At 41.2% G+C, this 15737-nt stretch overlaps 1 protein-coding gene across 7 annotated transcripts in view; it reads left to right on the top strand.

Annotated features, from left to right (window-relative positions):
- The window catches only part of LOC109476059 (E3 ubiquitin-protein ligase Rnf220-like), a 54070-nt gene that overhangs the window by 19358 nt on the left and 18975 nt on the right, over positions 1 to 15737 (top strand). For 5 of the 7 annotated variants that reach the window (XM_019776888.1, XM_019776891.1, XM_019776885.1 and 2 more), the window contains 3 exons: positions 3140 to 3269; positions 6356 to 6401; positions 7498 to 7548. In XM_019776888.1, coding sequence (XP_019632447.1) covers positions 3140 to 3269; positions 6356 to 6401; positions 7498 to 7548 — 227 coding nt within the window. The remainder of the gene's footprint in view (positions 1 to 3139; positions 3270 to 6355; positions 6402 to 7497; positions 7549 to 15737) is intronic. The other 2 variants (XM_019776889.1, XM_019776892.1) reach the window with 1 other exon arrangement.

The raw sequence follows: 15737 nt of genomic DNA on the forward strand, positions 1-15737 counted from the left end.
TGCAGAGTTTTAATAAATATGATACAAAAATGAGCATTTTGAGGATTCCAAATGGAGAAAAATTATTATCAGACAAGTCACAACAATAACAGTCAAAGACTGTGGTCACCTGTGGCCTGTTATGGTCAGTAGTGGTCAATCTGAATTTTCCACTGTCTGCAGAATCTGAACCTATTGGGTAAGAAGACTGTACTTATATTATATAAGGGCGTAGTGCTTGTTCCCCTTTAAAAAAAAACAAAGTGCTCTCATTCCAGTCTAGTCTGCGATTGCGAGTGCAAGCGTCCTGTCGCTTCCAATTTATCAATCGGCAAGTTGCGATGAAATCTTATCTCCCTCGCGCTATTTAAGAAGTAGTCAAAGCTTTTTATAAACAAAGACATTTCGCCCTAACCTTGTTTAGTTTCCAAGAATGTCCAGTGCAATTTTTCGAAGACATCTTAACAGCTCTGGAACACTTCTCGAACCCATTTGTCTGAGATGTCGCACGTCACATCCAGTTCCTTCAAGGCCTTCTCTTGCTCCCTATCTTATCAGAAATGCCACTTTTTCGGAAATGGAGAGACTACTGGACAAGGGTGCACTTTGTGGTAACCTGGTTTAGACTATAAAAACGTCAGGGAAAATTCTTGGGGCCATCTGCTTTGTTAAGTTTGAGGGTGAGGCGCAGGCATCAGTTGTCACTTGCGATTTATCGATCGCCCGTTTGGCGCAGTATCTTATCTGGCGCTCGATTTCTGGTAAGGGAGGAGAGTACCCCGAGTCACGAACGCTGTCACATGTTTGTGGTTTCCACAAAGCAGCTAGATCTTCCCGATACAAACTTTTCTTGTTGATCCATATAGTGTACATGCAGAGGTGCATAGTTTTCAACGGTAGTACAGATGCACCTGTAGTGCATGGAGAGTTACTGTATATCGTGAAATAGTCAGTGGTTGTATTTTTGCAGTGAAGTCACCACCGGTACCAATGTGTGTTTTTGTGTTACAGTATTGCTTCTACATGAAACATTGTGGAAACTACCTTTACACTCCTACCAAGAAATTAAATCCCTGCAAAAATACAAGTGTAAATGAATCGTAACATTACAGGGTACATGACTGTACATAATTGTGTGTAACAAAATTAATGTATATAAAATTCCAATGACTTCCCTACAAGTACAAGTTTTTTCATAGTATGGTTGATGAAATTCTTGATAATGGCTAAGCCTACATGTTGGTCATGGGCTCATGCATTTTAGTGATAGCAGGAGTTAAATACAGAGACTTCCAGCTGCAGAGAGAGTAGAAGACAGCTACTTGTGTATAACACCTATACCAGGGACATGCCAGAAACTCCAGTGATTTACAGCTTTTTTTCTGTGCTTAAATGAATGGTAATGGCTCTAGGTTAATTCAGATACATTGGAAACTTTTCTGGGTTGTCCAGATAGGAGTAAAGAGATGAGTGGCCAGGCCAATGGAATAATGATTGGGAAGCTTAAATAGTTAAAAGCATCACATGACAGGTGCCAAAAATGGCTTCACTTTGTTGGGATGGCATGTTTTACTTTAGCCACTTTACGCCAGCGATCTCACCCACAGAAAATTATTGATCCTCAATTCTCACTTAAACTCTCGTGCCGGTATCAGTTTCCCATTGTATTATTATACTTAACTGCTGCAAGTTGTCGAGGTTTCTAGGTGCACGTCGCGTTCCCTGGTCCTTAGAGGCGCAGGCATCACCATTTCGAACAATGGAGTGGAAACGCCGGGCTTCGTAAATCCAGACTTGCCAAACAGTATCGGAGTTTTCCTTTTGTGCGCTGAATCGTATCTGATTCCGGGTTAATGGCTGATAAGCGCCTACACAGGAAGGGATTTAACTTCTTTTTAATATTTAATTAACAAATTAGGGGCTGCCCAAACAAAGATACATTTGATATTCTGTTGCTGTAAAAGGCTAATTTGGTGAGGAGATTGAAGGCAGCTGATACCGGGCTCGCCGCTTCATGCATGGTGATTATCCGTCACAATTCCTGCTCAGCCGGCGATATATTGGACTATAGATCTGCCTGGGCGAAAGAATGAATAACCGCAACACAACAGGAAATAAAACCCCATTTCAGTGACTGTCGGCTCAAGTTTGATAAATGAGAAATCATAAATTGAAAATCATGCACCGTGTACTTCGTAACACAAACATATCGGGGTGTAACTGCGGGGGGGGGGATTGGCACTTCTAGAGAGTTATTTAGCACCCAGTTCCCGTAGTTGAGAATGGATTATTATTGGCAATCTGGACCGATTCATTTTCTTTTAATTAACCGATGCAGGGGTGGGAGATGACCTGGTTCTGTATTAATTGATGAAAAATCATAGGACAAATGAAGAAATGATAGGGTAATATGTGTGGTGATTGACGCACTTGGTATGAAATTTTGTCAAAGATTATAACTGCCAAATATGCTCGTCACCATCAAAAATCTACTGATCACTTAACTCACCTACATGTATCAATGATGGTACAGCTTATGTATGGAAAATAGCACTTAGTGGCAGTAGTAGAGGCTAAGGTTATCTGTTGAAATGAACTTGTAATGTAAGAATTTAGATGTTTGAATGAAGTGTAATGTTCCAACAATATTTAGAGATGGCAACCGCTCTTGTCTGATTTTCCTGAGATGGAAAGGGTTGGAATGATACGTCTATTCATGAGATTCATAATGAATAGAAAGGGATAGAAAAGTGGAAGGCTATAACTCATAAGAAAACTATAATTTTTTGTGGTTTTAATAAATATACCACATATAAGAGTAATATGTGATTATACATTGTCTGATTGTTTTGTGTTTGTGCCATGTGTAATACTATTAGGACCTGTGCAGTTTTTATTTTCAAAAATGTGAATAGAAGACACATTTATCAACAGTTACAGTAAGAGAAAAATGTTTTCCGTCACATACATACATGTATATTGGTCTAGCTGCCGCTATGTACATGTACAAGATACTTGGTACATATATTTAAGTTCAATCGTATCCTCTTGTTTGTTTTTGTAAGATTTTAAGTTGGTGTTGACTGTAAATGAACATTTCTATGTCATCACACATTACGAGTGCTAACTATATTGATGTTGTTGTCTTGCTTCTGTGTAGGAAAGAGGAAGCCTGTGCTGTTAGACGGGCAGACGCCATGTTGTCCCGTGTGCGGGGTGACACTGCGACCCGGAGCCGAGATGAAGGCCCACTTCGAGCAGGAGCTGGAAAAACTGAGCAAGATTGGGAAGTAAGTCAATGCCAAAGGCATAGAACAAGTTTCCTACAGCCTCCAAATCATGACAATCCCTTCCTGAGTTATCCTGTTTCAATGTTTGTAACAAAAGCAGGCTGCAGTTCCAAAGAAAGATGCTAGGAGGCTAATACTTTCACATTTGACATGTCTTGGAAAATAAAGTGGTAAACCTTTTTACATATGTCAAAAATCTATGTTGTTTTTGGAGGAAATGTCAAGGAACTTCTGTAAAATTTGTCCCAGGAAACCATATGTTACTGAAGATTAGTCTTTGCATTGAGTGCCAGGAAATATTAGAGCTAAAATTATGTTTGATTACTCTTGTGTCTGTCACAAGGATTTATTACAAATGTTTGATTATAGAGTCTAAACTTGAAATTTTCTGACAACTATAACTCAAAAGAATGTTGGCACACAGAAAGAGTTTCAACCCAGTCTCATTGCAACAATGTCCCTACTGGCACAACATTTTGGCATTATTTGTTAACAGAAATGTGCTCTATGGTAAGTTGGTATTTACGGTTTTGGCAGTACGTTTTTACAGGAAATGTGCATAATTTGAAGTTCAACTTTTCCAAACTGTTCACTGCCTACCAGAACTAGTAACCTTGCAGAAGTCTGCGTATATGATAGATGTCAGGGATTTCCTCGCTCTCAAAAGTTAGCAGCAAGTGGATCACCCGAGATCACGGGCACGGAGCCGGAACTCCTGAAGAGCAGCTACGAGATTTGCGGTGATCAATTCCGAACAACTTGGCCAGTTGCTGGGGAGAGTGTTGCAAGCATCGATCTCTCGCGCAGTTTTTTTAAAACTTCAGGGCGGTTAGTTGATGCGCCAGCTTGTTCCGTCAGGATGGTCACGAAATATAGAAGTCATCAGGTAGTGGAAGAAACTATGAATTCTGATAGTGTCAGAACTTTTTCCCATCAGATGAAGAGGCAAATTTGACGCCGCGCCACTTGAATCGAAATGAGGGGCCGACGCTGAGCCAGTAAATTACACCCCGGGCAGGGTCCGGGTCAGGGAGGCTTGGTCGTTATTGATTGGCGCAAGTTTCGGACACTAACTGGGCACTGATCTATGGGCTCCACATGCAGGTCACCTTCATAAAGGATGAATCAGTTTCCACCATCACGGATCCACCAGACCAACGATTGGTCCCAGGGGTTGCCAAGGAGGGCTGTCCCCATCATTTGATGGATGTGTTCAAACTCTAACAATCATTTTTTGTAAGATTTTCCTAAAAGACACTATTTTTTTGGAAAGAATGTTGACGAGACAAAATTTTAGCAATTTGAAAGTAAGGTCCACTACCTTCAACTTGAAAACATAAGCCATTGCTAAAACTAAAGTGTCTGAGTTTTGGCAGTGTTTTCCAGTGCGCCACTCTCCAAGTCAGCCTGTTCTCCCAGACTACAGTACATTCGTTTGTCTTACAAAATAGAAGCTGCATTATTGAAAGATATCACTGAGAAAACAAATGTTTGGGAAAAGCTGTGGCCTTCAACTTGAAAAAAATCAGCTGACAGAAACAGGTTGTACCTCCCCCAGTCAGCCCATGTTCACACGCCCTGTCTAATGCGCAGGCAATCGCAGGGCAGTTTAATAGTCTGGCAATCCTTCACCTTTTGTTGATGAAGAACAAACAAGAGCGAGCAGGAGTTTGCTTCTTTTGGGGTTGTTGGAGATACCTTTGTTTGCCAAACAACATTAGTACCCCAAGAACTCTGCAACCATTCGGCAACAGCCCGGTTCCATGTAACCAGAGAGGGACGCAAATCTGGGACAAGCGAATCCATCTTTTGCGACACCCCATTGAAAGTTTGCAGGAAATTGGAACAACATTCAAAATCACAGAAAGATGATGTATTGCCACCCAATTAAAAAGGGGAGAAAAGCCAAGAGACCCAGGTGGCTGTGTGTCAAAAATGTATTGCCCTCGTCCTTGGTGTATGGAAATCTCGATTTGATAAATGACGGGTCTTGACAAATTGTCCCAAATTGTTATAAAATGATCACTTTTTCTTCATTTGTTGTCAAGTAGACGGGGCGGCAGTTCACCGATAGTTCATGGCACCTAACCTTTTCCCCGAAAAGGGTGTCCTCTGTTGTAGCGCGGGCGTGGACACGCTCTCCCACACCGTGTGCGGCGGCCGGCGGGAGTTAAAGTTTCCTCGGAGAAGCTGGTGCGCCCGGATCTCATGCATTTTGTATAGACGCAAATTCCCCCCTCATGAATCTGTCATCTCTTGTGATGAATGTCCTTCACAGCCTAGTAATGACTTTTTGAAAAATGGCCATTCTCACTTAGTAAGTGATCCCGGATCAGAGGGTAGTTTGCTCATGAAAGATCCCTGGCTCTTTTGCTCCCGGCCGTCCGACATAAAACTCTAATTTCCATAAGTCGGGCTGGAGGTGTCCGGGGCTTACAGCCTCAACCGGCAATTTCGGGCAGCTTTGGGATTGAAAAACGAGCAGTATACCATTTTGTGATGTACACAGTATGTTGTGACAGGCTGTTATGTCCATAAACGGCAAGGGCTTAATCTGTGATCGTAACAGGTGCCCTTACAAAATGGAATATTATGGACCATCCCAGCTCCTGTAAATGGTTGCTTTGGGATAAAGTCCTGTCAGTTATAATTCACCGATGAAAGGAAGATGTTCACATCATATGGAGGCCGCTTTGTTTTTTCGCTGCCTTGCCCCGGCCACACTAGTTGAACACTTCTCAGAGTTAACTACCCGACACGCTCGCCTGTCACAATACCTTTGACATTTTCTGACATACAGGTATTACTCAAAGATGGTGCTCAAAGATTGGCAAACTTTTTTTAACTCGTCGGTCGGTAAGCACCGTCATGTGCGGGTTGTTTCCTCCGGGGTCGTTATTCCGGTGACGTACGCGGAACAACACGAATTACACGCCGGGTCCTGCGGGTCAGACAGTAGGGCTCGACCTGCATGTGATGCACATTGTTACTGAGTTGGACAGGTTCGCAGGAAGTAAGGAGGCACTAATAATAATAACAGTCAACTTACACACTAATTCTTCTCATCCTTTCCTCATTTCCCTCAGGAATGGGAAGAAGACGAATAAAGATGCTGCTTCACAATCCAAAAAGGTAAAGTTAATAGCGTAGATACATGTAACATTTACCTTTTGTTATTTAAATGTTTGAAAAGCAACCCCAAACTTACATTAATAAATACATGGAGGTATTAAAAAAAGCAAGGAAATGATATTGCAGATAAGATAATGATTGACACTAGAGTTTCGTTAGTAGTGAAAGTGGTTTCTTTATGATTGTCCTTGACTGTCCATGACTGTGTGGTAATATTTTTTATTATCCAAATTAGCTTCAAATCTCTTTCAAAGATGGGCAGTGCTTATACATTGTACATGTACAGTTAAGTATAGTAAGGACAGGATTGATGTAAATCTTTTCTTGTTTTACTTAGACAGCCTGTTGGAAGGTGAGTAGAAGAAGAAATTAGCATTTAGTTAAAAGTCAGGTTGGGCTAACTTTTTATCCTAAGGAAAATTGAGGAGTTGTGTAATGACATCACTAACAATGTACGTGTATGTATACATACATGTATGACTGTACACCTACAATTTTTTGTCTATGAACAAAGTTTTCCATTTGGGGTTAGTAAGTATTTAGGAAACTTTAGGGATTTCTTTTGTTTATCAGGACTGGTGTTTTCTTTAACAGCAAAGCTACATTTGTACATTGACTGAGCCCTCTTTGATACATTTACCATTATACATTTACCAACAGCATAGCCGTTTTAACATTTCCTTCAAATAATATTGATCCGAAGTTTTCTAACTGAACATTATGAATATTTTTACTAAATAGTCTCTGAAAGATTTTTTATCTTTCATACAGAGTACTACATGTAGTTTCTAGCTCTTGGTATATGATAAAAAGGTCAAAACATGAGGCATACATGTATGTCATTCCATGAATTTTCATACTCTTTTGGACATGACTATACAATTTCACTTTGCTCACATTTACCTAACAAATGCTGTACTAACACTAGTAACAGTGTACCACTGGCACCAGTCAACCTCAAAATGCAAACTGAACTAATATGTTGTGTCCCAAACCTAAGATTTGTCCCAAACCTAAGAGACTTCTAACTAACTCTTGCTTTTGCATCTTGGTGCATTGCCGCTGTCTCACTCGCCATCGCTGCTTCTGTCCACAGTTTACCTCTCTGTTCTACCACAGGCCATGGAAGCTGGCCTCTGTGTTTGAGGTCAGTCAACTTTCTCTATCGAACTTCTGGCTTTGTGTACATGTGTGTGTGTGTGTGTGTTGTCACAGTACACTGAATAATGCTACTTTTTGTGTCACAAATGTCACTGTTGTTGTGGTGAATATTCGTCTTGTTGGTAGTATACAGGATGCATTGTGTATGTTCATACTGTTGGGTAGTGATGACAAGTAGATCAACGTGTTTGTGACTTTTAGTTCAAACTCATTTTTTTTAATATTCGGCTGTAGACTGATTTTGATCAAGCTCATGTTAGAAGGTATTGGCAATTTTAGCAGTAGTATGTTAGAAATACATATTTTCCATGTTTGCCATGTGACATAAACTAAATAGATGTACATGTAGATATACAAGCTAGACAAATGATATACATGAAAACATTCCATGGCAGGCTTTATTTCAAGTCAGCCCACACGACACTGTGCATGAAATTTGACGCGCGCGCAATGCCATCTGTCCGAGAACACCTTGTTGGTGTTACAGCTTATACCGTGCAGACTCGCAGTCTTGCGCTAATTGCGTATGGAAGCCGCGCTGTCACACCGGAGGACGCAGTAGACAAGTAATTGGCTGTGATGGGTGTGACATTAACGTGGATCCTACACAGTCAATCAGCGAGGACCCCAAGTCAAAGACCCTCTCCAAAACTGTCGGCAAAAGTCCCCTGGCCAAGTCTCCGTGTATGAATATTGACGAGTTGAGTTGTCACTTTGCGAGTGAGGTAGAATTTTTGATTAGGCTCAACAGGGCGGAACAATGATGTCAATTTTTTCGTTTGACATATGATGATTTTTTGGATAGAAAGACGCTGAGAAGAATAACAAAATTCTTGATCAATATGAAGGAAAAACATGAAACAACCAAAAGTCAGCCAAACAATGTGTGTTAATCAACTAACAATACATGTGCATTACACACACAAATATAAATCAATATAAATATACCACAAAAAAATCTTTTTTTGTCAAAATTCAGTTGAAACAAAGTTTGATAGTGTTCTGGGTGGATTATTAGGTCAACTTCTACCCAGCATTAAAGGTAATGTTTTTCCATTGGATAATTAAGAAAAGAAATAAACACTTACCTTTGGAATACTGTTTTATTTTGGAGTAATTTGCTCTCGATTTGGCACCCATTCATTTCCAGACCTGTTATGTGAATGAAAAGTGTCAAACTAGCATCACACAAACTCTTCAGTCATGTTTTTGTCTGTATCTAAAGTTCTCACTGGTGCTCACCTAATATGTCTATGATACATGGCACTAATATCAGAACTGAGCAGAACAATTTGTCAGCAGCAGGCTGGGAGACTGGCGACACCAAGGTCCTGTTTGATTACTGATTATCCCCAGTGTTGTCTCCGACAGTCAAGTGTGCCTAATAGACCGGTACAGGTCGGACTCAACGCTCCGACATAAATCACTGCTAACTGGGCAACTGGCAATCAACTACACAGTCGGTACTAGTGTACCTGTCTGGATACCAGGGTAATGATTACCTGGATATCTGATACTTCTGACTAGCGGTAACATAGATAACGGACACGCCAGTTAGCTGCAGATAGTTGTAATCCAGCAAGAGGGGTCTGATATTGGCCCGGCACACATAACAAAGCAGCCCCCAAACTTGGTACATTAGGCGTAGCGTCATTAGCAAGAGTTCAATAGACGTGTAATTGAGTTTGATCTAGGCATGACTCCTGTTAAATTGAGCTTGGCATGCCAGCAGGTAGACTTTCCGATATCCCCGGTAAAATCTAAGCAACAACGAGAAGGATAAGACAAAATCTAAAAAGGAGAAACCGCTGAAATTTTCAAGGATGTAAAAGTTGGTGCAGGTGCAAGTGAGGGGTTGTAGTGAAATTATGCTGGTAGGGGATTAAAGTTGTCATTTACATGACAGATGTACAATGGAGCTATCCCCCCTCTAGGGAGGTACAGGTTGCAGCTAATGTGACACACAGTAGCAGTGTGTCTTACCATAATTGCATAATTAGTTCCAGTCCTGCATGAGGGTTAGGAGCCTAAAGAGTCCCCAGTCTCCATTGGACAGATGAGCACAGGAGGAATAGGAGGGGAGCAATTATTAGGCAATCATTGCTTTGCTGATAGATAGAAGACAAAAGATGAATTGAAGCTGTCATCAGACTAAGCTTATTTATTCTGACTTGGGCATTTGCTTGAGTTTAAACTTCAGCAATTAGTGATTTCTATTATTTTGTCTAGAAAGAGAATTAGAAATAACTTATTTAAATCAAATAATCTAGGCTATCTTATGTATGTTGTTATAGATTTTGGCATTGTTCATGTATTTTTATGGGTAATGGAAGATTGTGGTGCTTTGTTTTGGGGTACGTATTATTTCTTAATTGTTTGGAACAATAATAACTGATAAATTTGAATTTACAAAATTTAATAGTAAGGTTTGTCAGGAAACATTTATTTGCTCTAAATACATAAATGCTCAAAACATACAAAATCTATTTAAATACTTTCAGCATGCTCTTCTTTTACAAAGATAAACCCTACAAGACTTAATTTTTGAAAGGGAAATTCTGGATTTCAACACAAATCTTACAAGACTGAGTTTTTGAAAGGGAAATTCTGGGATAACACTTTCAGTCAGTTGAAGCTACCCAATACTTACATGTACATGTACAGTTCAGCCCCCCAAAACAATACTTAAGAACTCAGTGGTAAGTCGTAGTAGCATCAGAGCTCAAATAGATCTCCTGAATGAAGGAGAACTGTCCAAAAACTCATGTCACAAGAGTGATAAAATGCTGGGAAAAGATCACGATTTAACTCCAAACATGCTGTCAAAATTTATGTAGTCAAACTGCCACCGGAATTACTAACTGCATACTTCCAGGTAAATATGCCAATCAGCCAGCCCTCGGCCATTTGATTGTACTTTCTCAGTAGTCATCATTGATTTTGTAGGGCATAAAAAGCCTTTATGATACCAACCACTCATCGATGGACATGATAGAACTGGCCCACCCTGCCGTTACAATAAAGAGACGGTACCACAAAGTTGCGTTCCCCAAATCGCCCCATTGCCCCCTCCCCGTATGACAGGACATAAACTTTTTTGACTAGACAACATAAAAAGGAAGTTTCTCCCAGGTGAGCGCTCAGACGGACATGAAATAAAGCTCGCCCCACCTTGGAAGCGGTGGAGGGGACAATAACGACGGGACGTGGACAATATCCGGCCACATAACCCCGCGTTGGGAGATCCATCACGGGTTATATGAACTGTCATCATGTCCGGCAAGCAATAACGGACGGAACGATTCCCAGATGACTGGGCTTTATTAACTGGTGGCCGGCTGGAAATAAGGACTGTGGAATTAGGGGGGATGTAATAAGACACGGCCCATACTATATCACACCGCCCCGCTCTGAAAACCTGGGCTGGACAAGCTTTAGCTGGGAAGTACCAGGTCAACCCTAAACAAGGATGACATCGTGTTAAGATTGGACAAGAACTTACCTACATATATAAAGAGAAAAGAGGATTGAAAACTGCTGCGATATACATTTTGTACATAACAACAGCTCTCAGTTCATAACTCATAAAACGTGCACCAAAAATTCCTTACCAATTTGTATCTAGTATCAAGTTGGTTACACCACTTAGAGTCTGCAGTGAAGAAAAGTTGCTTAATGGATTCAAGTTACGGACACAAAGTACAGTGGCTTTCGTAAGGACGTCAACTAAAAATAAAAAATTGAAATCCAGTTCAGATCATATTGTATTGTGCATGTTCACTGTACTATCCAGTTACTAATGGATTAGAAGAAGAAACAGCAGAAAACTACAACATTGTATTATATAGAGATAAGATAATCACAAACAACATTATATTTAACTTTCAATGTACACTAAGTGAAGTTTTGTGGATAATTTTGTCGGTAGACGTGTGTCTAGGTAAGAATATTTATGCCAAATTCACTGTCATGTAAGTAGTTTAAACAGTGTTCACTTCCGACGTAAGCAGTGTTTACTGCTGCATCATGTATACCTTTCTCAGTTGTAATCTCAGCCAAACTTTGTGGGCACATGTAATCTAAAATTCATTCTGTCCATAAAATAAAGAGAAACTCTAAAAGCAGCAGACCACGGAGTAAGCAACGGCGAGGAAACAGGCTCCCATATAAATGCACATAAACTGTTGAATTGCACTGGGGAAGTATCTGTCATATTCATGTCATATAACAAGGTAATTCCCCCGTGGCACATGGCGGTTTATTGACTGTTTTGAGCTGTATGGACTCTGGCAGTCATTTGGATTGCGGAGGATGTAATATTAGGGGAGGATGTGTCTCGCGGATGTAACTGTGTTAGACTCAATTTGTAAGTTGGTAATTAGAAGATAGTTTCATGGTGACAGCATCAACGACCTGGAAAGAAGGGCAGCCTTCTGTGTGTCCTACTTTGCATATTGGGATGAGCTTCCATACAAAATTTTGCCATCCTCTTTGCGTAATGCCTGTTTTTGCTTTGAAAATTTACAAGTGATGATGCCACCGGTATCAAATGCATTTTATAAGCGGTCGTAAAGAGATCATTATGATTGTCTTCCTGAATCCACAAAAGACATATTTTGACATAAAGGTTCTAAAGCTTTTGTATAATCAAGTTCTACACAATTTAGGGAGACTATCGATGTGTAGATGCCACTTTTTGACGTGATTAGATAAGTGTCAACGTAGAAGAAATCTGATAAACACCATAATTAGATCTCAGAGATATTGTTTTTATTTTATTTGTGCCGGAAAGAATTGTAAAGGACCAAATCCCATCATAACATTATGATACAATTTTGCACTCACTTGATAAATCGGGCAGTCTTTTGTTATTGCATTGCGTTTATTTGTCTGTGAAATGACAAAGCCAAATATTTACACGAATGCCTCTGATTGGTGGCGTGTTTTGATGCAAAGAGTTAATGCATTGATAAATGAGGTACCCAAGGATGAGACAATTAGATATTGAGTTATAGATGATTAATATAATAGGACAGTGGAGTAATAACCTACAGGAGGGGATGACTAGGCTGAGCGATGTAGCGCTCGCGTGAAGAATACACGTCGTGTTTGCGGGCTGACAGGCCTGGGAGCGGATCGTACGACCTCTGCTGAAAAGGCACATTCAAGCTGTCAGGCTGTATCTATCACTCAGCCCAATGCCACCTTGCTGTCATTACTCACAAGGATAAATGTCCCATACCATCCATTTTGCTGACTAAGACAGGGTGTATGTATGTATCATAATGGAAACCCTACATAGAGCCCATTGGTGAGAATGAATCACCTATAATAGCACTACTTTGCTCATGGTTGCTTATACACATAGAGTTCACACCCTCAGTGAAACTGAAAGTCAAATATGAGAAATTAGTGTAAGAAATATGTAGATGTCAGGCTTGATGCTTTTGTCTTTTGCATAATGTTCATTCAAAGGTGTGTATTAATTTGTAGAGTGAAGAATAGGGCCAACGGGCTGCGAGCATTTGTCACTTTTTACTAGACCAATCTATTAGCCAAGACTTCGAGAAGACACCGCTATCACTCCTGCTCATTTCATAAAGTGGTGAGGTGATCTCCTGGACCGGGACCCTCCTTGACAAAAAGCCAACGTCCTGAACTCTCTGTCTCCGTCTACGTCGCAAAAACCGAGTCCTTGAGTACGTCTTGCACCTATTGACTCAAGACGGATGGCTCTTCCTCCTGCCCTGCCCGCCGAAGTAGCCTTGGTCCATCTCCTTTATTGCTTCTTGGTAGATGAAGCAGTGAGGGTGCTCCCAACTTGGACCTAGTCAGACCCCATTGTCGACTCCATCTGACAATTGATGTTCCCAGCCATATCCCAGCCTTGCCCTTCCTGAATATCTATATTGGACAAACTTCCCGATTGAAATGGTACGTCATACTCTGTACTTAGGTTGTAGAAATCACCAAAAATGCTACTTTGGCAAAAAATGGCAATTTGCTTGCAACGTCAATCGAAGTTGGGTCAAAAACGTCATTTGCCCGAAATTTGAACGGAGACTCGGTGGTAAGTAAGTAGCACTGTCAAGGATATTTTCAACCAGACTTGTTACTGTAACCGAATCATCTTTTGGCTATATAAAGTGGAACTTCCAATTTCGGCCAAACTCACATCATTATCTTGCCTTAAGTACTACAATACCCATAGCAAAGTGTGTAGCTCGTTTTGATAGATGTTTATGGCAAAGGAGACGAATGTCTGGGAGAGTCGGGCAAATCTATTTGTAAGCAGGCAGACCAGCCTTTCTGCTGGAATGTAATAAGAATCGTGGCTCCTGCCCTGGGCAGTAAAGGGCACGTCCGGTATCGTGGTTAGGCAGTGCAATCGTCCACGCGGCAGTAAAGGAAGTACGTAAAATATGACACGATGTAGCCTCAATATTAAACAAACCTATTACATGTCCGAGACACTGTCATAACGCCGCTGGAGTAATATGTGGGCTGGTGGCCTGTGGACCGCAAATGGTCGCTGCGCCGCCCATCAATTCAGAATGTACTGACTGGAATGGCGGGCCTGCTGAAATGGTCGGATTCAGCAATTTTACCCCTTGCTACATTTATCTTTCTGTTCCTTTGCAGCAGTAACATTGGCCACAAACACCACCTCCTCTAGCTGTTGAATACAGAAAGTAAAATCTACATACAAAATAAGCAGTCTTAAAAATGAGGTGACATAACAACGCAGTATAAAAGTTCCTTGCCAAACACTTTTCGTTTTGTTTTATGAAGTGGTAACTTGCAGACTTGTTTCAGAACTTGCCTGTTGCGGAAAATTATGGCCCTGCACGCGCGGGTGCTCCCAAGACAAATTGTGTGAGTACGTGCTGTCCTATCATATTTGATCACCTGGCAGCATCTTTTTGTCTTGTTTGACACTCGGAGTAACGGGGGTGTGTAAGTCTGCAATAAAACTTAATTACTGCACTGCGTTGGAAAAGAGGAGGGCGTCTTTGACATTGACAGCTGCGAAATCTGATGACAGAGTACCTCGGTAACATATAGCCCTGATCAAAATTGAATATTCCTCAGCCACTTTTCTGATAAAATCAAAGTATATTAACCCCAGGGATATCAGAGGTTGACCCCGTTGCCAATACTGTCAAATTTGGTGAGGAAATTTGCCAATATGGCCAAATTTGGTGTCAAAATCCAATCCCCACAACAGTAGCCGAATGAAGATAGAGAACTAGTTGTCAAAATCCAATTTTTGGGAAGGGGGAAGCAATTGAAATCTTGAGGTAGATTTGGGGCGAAGAATTCAATAAGGACAGTCATGGGAGAGACTAAGGACCCTAGTACATCATCCATCGTTATTGGAGATTGCTGTCAAGGAGGCACCGCAAGCAATCGTGGTCGGGCCTTCCCCTTGTATTGGAGCCAGGATGTCGTGGCCAGGGGTGGGCCTTCTGTACAGCGTAGGTTAAAATAGGATAAATTGTAGTACTTACCTGCGGGGCAACTGCATTATTTCCCACGTCACTGGTGTACCTAATGTACTGAGAGTACCATACATCAGACAATGCCAAATGGCTCCCCTCGAAATAACAAATTTTACAGCTGCAGTAAAACAGTGTCACAGCTAACAGTGTTTTTTTAAAATCTAGAAAGGACACTCGGATATTAGAATTTTGCAGATCAGGATTTCATCGCATTTATGACAGGAAGGAGGAGAGAATGTACATTGCTTGTTTGACGTTAAAATTCAGAAGGGCGATGTTTTAATCGCCGAGATAATCGTTCAGTCGTTGGAACACTTGACCCAGGTGGGTATCTGATCTGCCGGAGAAGCGGCTAACGCCCGAGCCGATCCCAGCGACAGGAAATGTATGCAGATTGGGATTAGGTATCGGTTTTAAGACAAGTGTGGTCGGAAATGAGAAACACCAATACGCAAATAATCCACTTTCGTGTGGCACTGCCCCGGGGTATGAGAGGAAGTAGGGAGGGGAGTTCATCAGTGTGTCGGATTATTCCCCATGGCCAGCCAAGCGAATTGTGCCGGCTTACCGGGGCCCACTCAAGTTTCACTACTTTGTTTTTCCAAATTGGTGGCCTGGAGGATAACCCATGGGTGGCTCTAGCTTCCTCGTACAAAGAGTGCCTCTACGCACA

Source organism: Branchiostoma belcheri, unplaced genomic scaffold (genome assembly GCF_001625305.1).
Source record: "Branchiostoma belcheri isolate BF01 breed outbred unplaced genomic scaffold, Haploidv18h27 scaffold36, whole genome shotgun sequence".
Lineage (NCBI taxonomy): Eukaryota > Metazoa > Chordata > Leptocardii > Amphioxiformes > Branchiostomatidae > Branchiostoma > Branchiostoma belcheri.